Genomic DNA, 8,711 nt, shown 5'->3' on the forward strand with positions numbered 1-8,711 from the left:
AAGGATCTGATCAAGGGCAAAGCTATTGTTCAACTTAAATCCGAGCTCAGCCGTAACATCACGATTGGTTTGGTTATTCATTTTATTTTTAACTCATTTATCTAACATTCTTAATTATTTGTGTTGAATCAATCCACATATCCTAAAAATTACGTACAAATTTAATTGTTATCCAATTTAAGGGGGTAAAATACCAAATCTTTAACTGCAATACATAAGCTACAAACTCCATTAACTATGATATCTCTAACACTCAAATGCACTCTTTTTTTCACCAAACTAATTAAACTGTTTTAAAAAGATTTCGCCCACAATTTTTCCACTAACTGCACACATAGCCAACAATTTTCCTGTTAGTTGAAAACTTCTTGGCGGTTCAAATTGAGACCACTAGCTGCTCCATCGTGGGTTTAAGGGCATTGTTTTCAGACTCAAAAATGAGATCGATTTTATGATCCATTTATAAATATCTTTTATTTTAGTTATATGATTATTGTCCCAGTAGTCTGGTAAAGATAACACATGTGATCAGTAAATAAAACGTGAAAATTAGTTTTATGGCTCATTACATGTATACTTTAATTATATAACAATTTTCATTTGAGATCGATAAAAACAAAATAAGAGATCAGTTAATAAAATATATGAGGTCTTTTTACAATTGTTTTCGTTTATTCAATTTGTAATTGGTCACAAAAGATATTTTGTATACCGGAGATCATTTCATTCTCAAGAAAAGGAAAGACATTGCAAAAACCAGGAACAAAGTCAAAGTGAAACTTTGGCATTCTTTTGAGGACAAGAGAGAGAAGAAGAAATGGGGAATTGAAAGTTGAAAATAATGCAATAGAGATTTCGAAGATTTTTTTAATTAGAAGTGTCAAATATGGATTTTTAAAGATGTAGTGAGGTCATAGTTATGGAGTGTTTCTCTAATTATAAATCATTATAAAGAATTTTAAAATTCTTTGTGGCATGACCATGACATTCTAATTTTCAAAATAAAGGTCAATTAATCAATTTGTGGCATGATTATGACATTGGTCGAAAAAGTTGATTAATTTACTAAGCATGATTGTCTAGAAGTACCATGTATCAAAAACATGCTATACTAACTTAACGAGGTAAATGTAAGTATTTTCTAGTTTTTTTCTTTAAGCTTATTGATATAGCGTAAAATTGACAATCATTTTTAAGTATTGTAAGATAATTTTATTCTCAATGATTAATAGATTGACCTATCAGGAGTGAAAATACGATTAATCCATACGTATTATATAAGAGATGAAAATTAATGTCATTTTAAACTGTATTATTGGCATAAATAAAAAGGTCAAAATAACAAGGTGCAGTGGATTGCTGACCAAGAAGATAAGAGGGTGTGCGTCTACGGTTAACGTCAAGCTAGTAATTTATTCAAAGTATGAGGCCATTATTGACCTCACACCCAATTTATTTTTTTTCATTAACAAAAGTCCACATATTACAGAATCTAGAATAAGAGCAAAGAATCTTCTAATTTCCAGAAGACTCAACAAAAACAATTAATGTCATAAGTTTTCAAATACAATTTCAGTCCTCTCATTTTTGCCTCTTTCATCCCATCTTCTGTTCTAATTTTCTAACTTTTCATGAACTTCTGTCCAAAAAGGCAATACCCACGAGAAAATTCAATAAACAGTTGCCACCTATGCCTTTTTATTTTATATTAAAAAGGACTTCAAATATTTGTATTTATATGTTGACTATATGTGTAGTTGAAAGTTCAGAGGCTGCTATTTTCAGACTAACTTGAGCAGTGGTCTACTGGTTTTAGCTTCCTTGGTAATATCATTGTGCGCCCTCTATTCATAAACTGTTTTTTATATATAGAGAAGAGTTGTTTACATGCTAAGGGACAAGGGTGCTAATTCATTTGAGATAAATCGTTGACTTGAATTGAAATATTAAATGGGATCAGTGGATCAAAATTTTGTAGCTGTAACAGTACTGGGGTCCAAGAAGATTGGATTGGATATAAGTTCAATGGGAGAAGCGCCTAATTCTCAGCAGCAGAAGCAGAAGATTGTGACTGGTGATGGTGGTTATGTTCTAGAGGATGTTCCTCATTTGTCTGATTACATTCCTAATCTTCCTGTAATCCTCTCTCTTTCCCTCAAATCTTTTTCTATATATGTTGCATATATATAATGTTTTGAGTAATTAGAAACTAAGCTGTTCTGATTCTTGATCATGTATACTGGACTTGTTGCTTTTTCTTTTTTTCCAAAATGGATAAGTGGATAACAACTGAGAACAACTTTGTGAATCCTTATCTAGATTCAGTTAATTGATATACAATTAAGTTGGGCTATGTAATTTGTTGCTTGATCACGGTACCATCTTCCATTTGATTGGCCATATTCAGTATTGAAGAAAACCGGTGCTTAATTTGCAATATGATTGAACTAGATTTGTGTATGATCAGGTTGATGCTTTTTGTACATTTATTTATTTATATTTAAAGAAGCTGTTGGTAGAAAGGTTAAAAATATGTTGGCTCTTTTTTACATTTTTAATAATTTGACGTGGCAAATGATCTAATTTTTTGATTATTTTAAGCTAGAAAGTTCAATACCATTTCCTTTGTAGTCATTTCTTCTTTCTGTACAAATTTATCTTTTTCGTTTGTCTGGGATAAGAGTTGAAGTTGTTATTTTGACATATTACTATGCAATAGGAAGAGGATGATTATTAGCCTTGCTGTTTTATTTCTGGGATGACGAGTAATTGAGGAAGAAACTAGTGGATACCTTCTGCTAGTTTTCTTCCTGTGAAAAAGTAATATACTATCAATTATGCTCTATATGGTGTTTGTAGTGCAAAAAGCAATAAAGTTTTTCTCTTTTTTCTTTTTTGTTAACGAAGGTTAAAGAGTTTCTATTTTGATCAAGTACTAAATAACTGTCCTATTATTGCAGACATATCCTAATCCAGTGCAAGATAATCCATCATATTCAGTCGTTAAGTAAGTCGTCGGATATTCACCTTCTGTTCTTATTGCTTATTTATAAAGTGCAAGAGGAATAAGCTGATCAACCAAATTTAACATTTTTTCAGGCAGTATTTTGTCGATGAGGATGATACGGTTGCTCAAAAGGTCAGTCATGTTGAAATGAAACTTATTTGGTGTTTACCTTCTATTCATTTGGAGAAGCACTTGATAGTGCTAGTGCAAATATGTTGCCTTGGTCATTGAATATTACGAATAGTATGCCTTGAAAGCAATATGCCTAGGTTCTTGTGCAATAGTAACTGTTGTGTGGAGGCAAAACTCATGTGAGTTTGTCTTAATTGAAATGCCTATCATTGGGCAGAATTTGGTGCCTCATCCGTAAGTCCATGACATAGTAAGAACATAAACAGAGATATCGTCTAAGATCTGCCAAAACAAACTTAAAATTTATGAATTTTGAGGTAGGAGGATGTAAGTTCCTTGTAAATCCTGGTTGGACAAGGTTTCGTCCTGCTTACATGTTTCCCAATAAACCTACAGATTGTTGTGCACAAGAACAGCCCGAGGGGAATACATTTTCGTCGAGCTGGTCCTCGTCAAAAAGTAAGTCTGTATCTGCTGTAACTACAACATATGAAATTTCCTGATCCTCTTGTTTTATCAAACAAATATGAACTTTCCTGATGATTTTTCAGGTTTATTTTGATCCAGAAGATGTTCATGCGTGTATAGTGACATGTGGAGGCTTATGTCCTGGTCTCAACACAGTTATCAGAGAAATAGTATGCGGCCTATATTATATGTATGGCGTAAAGAGGGTCATGGGGATAGATGTGAGTATGCATTTTATTTCATGACATACAGTTGTATAGTAAAGTCCATATATCCTTTTGACAAATAAAGCAACTTTACTTATGACAATGATCACATACTTGGTTTCCCTTTTATCGAACTCTTCTCATTGAAATGCTTGGTACGTAGTTGTAGAACCAGTAGCAGACTCATCTTCAGGAGGATTGCTGCAATTAGATTGAGAGTGTTCTCACATAGCAGCAATTTTAGAGAAGTGTAAAGCATAATTTATGGATCTCTAGGAAAACACGGAATAAGGTTGAAGTTGAACATAGATGTTCATTCCAACTTTTTTATATCTTGCTCCTTTACTACTGTTAACAGTACATTCTATCTTTGGTTTCGAAAAATTTGCTTTATGCATGTCTGCATCACAACTAATGAAATTTGTGAATGTTGTAGGGAGGATATCGAGGTTTCTATTCCAAAAACATAATTCCCTTGACACCAAAGGTTGTGAATGATATTCATAAACGTGGTGGAACCATACTTGGGACATCTCGAGGAGGTCATGTTACCAAGAAAATAGTAGATAGCATTCAGGACCGGGATATCAATCAGGTAAAAATATAAAAGTAATTATTTGAGAAGTAACTCAGGATATTTCATTCGAGAACCAACTCAGGTCTCAGGACATTTTCTTTACATCTAACCTGTGCATCCTGTTGAAATATTTGTGTTGCCTTTTGATTTCAAGGTTTATATAATTGGAGGAGATGGAACACAGAGAGGAGCAGCGGTGATATTTGAGGTAGACCTTCTTAGCCATTACCCATAACCATTCCACAAAACACGCTTCAGAAGAGCATCTTTTAGATCAATTCATTCTATTAATATTTAGTTTGTTGATGGAGAAAACAATGAAAGTGTGTTTACTCAGGTTTATTCTGCCTTTCTCCTACAGGAAATCAGACGGCGTGGTCTCAATGTTTCAGTTGCTGGAATCCCTAAGACAATTGATAATGATATACCGGTAACTACTTCGTCATGTAGATTACCTGGCATGGGGTACTTGTGATTCAACAAGTACCCAATTTTTCAGTGGGTAACAAAATTATTTTTGGTGATCTTTTCTGATTCTCTCCCAGGTTATTGACAAGTCTTTCGGTTTTGATTCTGCCGTTGAGGAAGCCCAACGTGCTATTAGTGCTGCTCATGTTGAAGCTACTAGTTTTGAGAACGGAATTGGCCTTGTGAAGTTAATGGGACGGGATAGTGGTAAGATTCACATGCTATACTTTTTAAATTTCTGATTGATCCACATGCTATACCTTCTCTGAGGGAAATTTGAAGTACTTCAAAACTTCTTTAAGATCTTAACAAGTTGTTCATTTCTGGATAACCAACATCAGTAGAGGTTTGTATTCAAATGTAAAATCAGATCGTTGATACATTGATTCTTTTTGATCCCTCAACAAGGGAGTTTCATGCTGAGATTGATACATGTACATGATAAAGCTGATCCATTATGATTTTATAGCACATAGATGTATGAGTTGTCTGGTCGACGTTTTTTTGAACACGTGTTCGATGTGCAGGGTTCATTGCCATGTATGCTACTCTTGCCAGTCGAGATGTCGATTGTTGCTTGATTCCAGAGTCCCCTTTCTATCTTGAGGGACGCGGTGGACTGTTTGAGTACATAGAGCATAGGCTCAAAGAAAATGGACACATGGTTATAGTCATAGCTGAAGGTGCCGGCCAAGAGCTAGTTTCTGAGAGTTTGAGATGCACCGGCAAGCAGGATCCTTCAGGGAATAAGCTTTTACAAGATGTTGGCCTATGGATCTCGGAAAGGATAAAGGTACGTTGGGATTTACTTAATGAAATCCATGTTCTTCCTCATTAAGTGCATATGGTACTTGCCTTTTTATGTATTGTATGCTATTCCAAATTTCATTGAATAGTCGAACACTACATTGTATGCAGTTGTATGGATAGTGCTTTCTTTCTGTAATTCCAAAACTTGAAGCATATAATCGTGCTATAATGAGCTACATGTGTTGCTGTTCCTCTTATGCATTTTACTCTGAATGAGAATGCACACCGACTCATTTCTAAGGTACTAAACACTATGGATTTTTTTGCAGGAACATTTCTCTAAACAAAAGAAGATGCTCATTAATCTTAAATATATAGGTCGGTATTGATTGTTTGAATGCCAAATTTCTATCTATAGCAGATGAGATTTGCAGGAACCTAACAACCTATTTCTCTGTCTCTAATGTGCAGATCCCACATACATGATTCGGGCTATTCCAAGTAATGCATCTGACAATGTGTATTGCACTCTTCTTGCTCAAAGTGCTGTGCACGGAGCAATGGCTGGCTATACTGGCTTTACAGTCGGTCCTGTCAATGGCAGACATGCTTACATACCCTTTAATGTGAGTTCATTTCCTTCCACGAAAATACCAGACCTAACTGCTATTCATATTACTTCCAGGTGTCTCCACATTTTACTTACAAGTTTCTCCTTATCACACAACTGGGCCTTAGCTAATTTTATGTAACAGCCTAGCCCATATTGTCCGCTTTGGGCGCATGCCTGCACGGCTTTAAAATGCATCACTAGGATTTAAGGTTTATTTACTTATATAACCAATCCGTAAACTATACTGCACATACACACAAATATACATACATATATGAATTTATTGAATTTCCTTCATGAGAGAAGCTTTCGGTGTAACAGTAAAGGTGGTTCATTCTTGTATTTTTTTTGTCTCCGTATTAGAATTCCTGGCTCCGCCATTATCTTTCTCACTTTAGTGACCTGAGTGTATATAATGCCCAAGATTGGCAGCAGTACTATACTAATAGGTTTCTGCATGAGATGCAGTGATCTGCTATTTTTGATTATGATCTGCTTTTACATGGTACCTGCAGAGAATCACTGAGACACAAAACAAGGTTGTGATAACGGACAGGATGTGGGCGAGACTTCTATCGTCAACCAATCAACCTAGCTTCTTGAGAACAAGAGATATAATTAAAGCGCACAAGGAGGAAGAACCACCTACTCAGTTGTCAGACGATTCAATTACAGACGATAATTTGATGGAGAAACAAGTCCTCTGCTAAGTAACTTTGAACTTCATATGGATCCATTGTGTACATTGAGAAAAAAAAGGAGTTGAGATCTCACGAGAGAAATCCTACAGTTCTGTAATCTCAATGTGTCATGATTACCAGCTTGGTGAGTTTTACACGATATATATTTTTGTAAATGTAAACAATATACAATAATTAAGAAAAGGGCATACGTGATTTTGATGCGGAAACTGATACACAATTCTGTAGCACAAGTTTCAATCGGACTGTAAATGTAGATTGCTAATGCTATAACTATTATGGAGTATAAAATAACATTAAAATCATGTTTTAACAATGGTTCAAGTAAATTTATTTGTCCAAACCTACTCATATTGTCTAGGCCAAGTCTTTACTGCCTCAATCTTTTGTGTATCAACCCGGATATCTTCACTCGAAATGATATGCCCAAGGAAAGCTACAGAGTTCAACCAGAATTCACATTTAGTGAATTTTGCATACAACTTTCCTTTTTGTAGAACTCTGAGAACAGTACACAAATGATCTGCATGCTTAGCCTCTGAACGAGAATACACCAATATATCGTCGATAAATACAATTACGAACAAATCTAAAAAGGGCCTGAACACACGGTTCATCAAATCCATGAATACTGCTGGGGAATTGGTCAAACCGAATGACATAACACAAAACTCAAAGTGCCCGTTTCTGGTCCTGAATGTTGTCTTTGGAATATCTTCATCCTTAACCTTTACCTGATGGTACCCGGACCTCAAGTCTATCTTTGAAAAACACTTGGCACCTTGCAACTGATCAAATAAATCATCAATCCTCGGGAGCGGGTACTTATTTTTTATCGTCGCCTTATTCAACTGTCTGTAATCAATACACATCCGTATGGAACCATCTTTCTTCCTCACAAATAACACAGGTGCTCCCCACGGTGATGTACTAGGCCTGATAAAGCCTTTTTCAAGCAAGTCCTTTAGTTGTTCCTTCAACTCTTTCAGCTCTGCGGGGGCCATTCTATAGGGAGGAATAGATATTGGATGAGTATCTGGTAGTAGGTCAATAGCAAACTCAATTTCTCGTTCTGGCGGAAGACCCGGAAGCTCATTAGGAAAAACATCGGGAAACTCATTAACCACAGGGATGGACTGAATGGTTGGTGACTCTACTTCCATATCCTGAACCCGAACTAAGTGATAAATACAGCCATTTCTGATCATCTTCCTTGCTTTGAGACAGGAAATAAATCTACCTCTCGGCGACGCTGTATTACCTTTCCACTCCAAAACGGGCTCCCTTGGAAATTGAAATCGGTCTATCTTTGATCTACAATCAATGTTGGCATGACAAGAAGCCAACCAATCCATACCCATTATAATATCAAATTCTACCATATCTAACTCGATTAGGTCCGCTACGGTAGATCGACTATGAACTACTATTATACCACCCTCATATACTCGCTTAGCTACCACTGAGTCCCCAACAGGTGTAGATACCTCAAAAGTTTTAACCAATTCAGGTTTTATTCCAAACTTACTAGCAACGAACGGAGTAACATACGATAAGGTGGAACCTGGGTCAATCAGTGCATATATATCATATGAGAAGACTGATAATATAGTTGTAACAACATCAGGCGATGACTCCTGATCCTGTCGTCCTGCCAACGCATAAATGCGGTTCTGAGGACCGCTCGAGCTAGATGCTCTGCCTCTGCCTCTACCACGACTCATTGGTGCTTGTGAACCTTGCCCGGGGGGTGTACTGATAATGATGATCCAGCCATAGATCTCGCTGG

The 8,711-nt window shown here is 35.9% G+C and overlaps 1 protein-coding gene across 2 annotated transcripts; it reads left to right on the top strand.

The window, feature by feature from the left end:
- The first annotated feature begins 1,498 nt into the window (after window positions 1–1,498).
- LOC107760272 (ATP-dependent 6-phosphofructokinase 6) lies at window positions 1,499–7,131 on the top strand. Of its 2 annotated transcripts, XM_016578300.2 has the most exons (14): window positions 1,599–1,824; window positions 1,979–2,136; window positions 2,961–3,007; window positions 3,100–3,139; window positions 3,536–3,598; window positions 3,691–3,828; window positions 4,250–4,408; window positions 4,545–4,598; window positions 4,752–4,820; window positions 4,936–5,065; window positions 5,386–5,651; window positions 5,938–5,986; window positions 6,080–6,234; window positions 6,737–7,131. In XM_016578300.2, the coding sequence occupies exons 2-14, from the start codon at window positions 2,026–2,028 to the stop codon at window positions 6,929–6,931; spliced, it is 1,476 nt and encodes a 491-aa protein (XP_016433786.2). In that variant the 5' UTR covers window positions 1,599–1,824; window positions 1,979–2,025; the 3' UTR covers window positions 6,932–7,131. The 2 variants fall into 2 exon arrangements, with proteins under 2 accessions (XP_016433785.2, XP_016433786.2); XM_016578299.2 differs by having other exon boundaries at window positions 1,499–2,136.
- Window positions 7,132–8,711: the final 1,580 nt, after the last annotated feature.

Source organism: Nicotiana tabacum, unplaced genomic scaffold (genome assembly GCF_000715075.1).
Source record: "Nicotiana tabacum cultivar K326 unplaced genomic scaffold, ASM71507v2 Un00022, whole genome shotgun sequence".
Lineage (NCBI taxonomy): Eukaryota > Viridiplantae > Streptophyta > Magnoliopsida > Solanales > Solanaceae > Nicotiana > Nicotiana tabacum.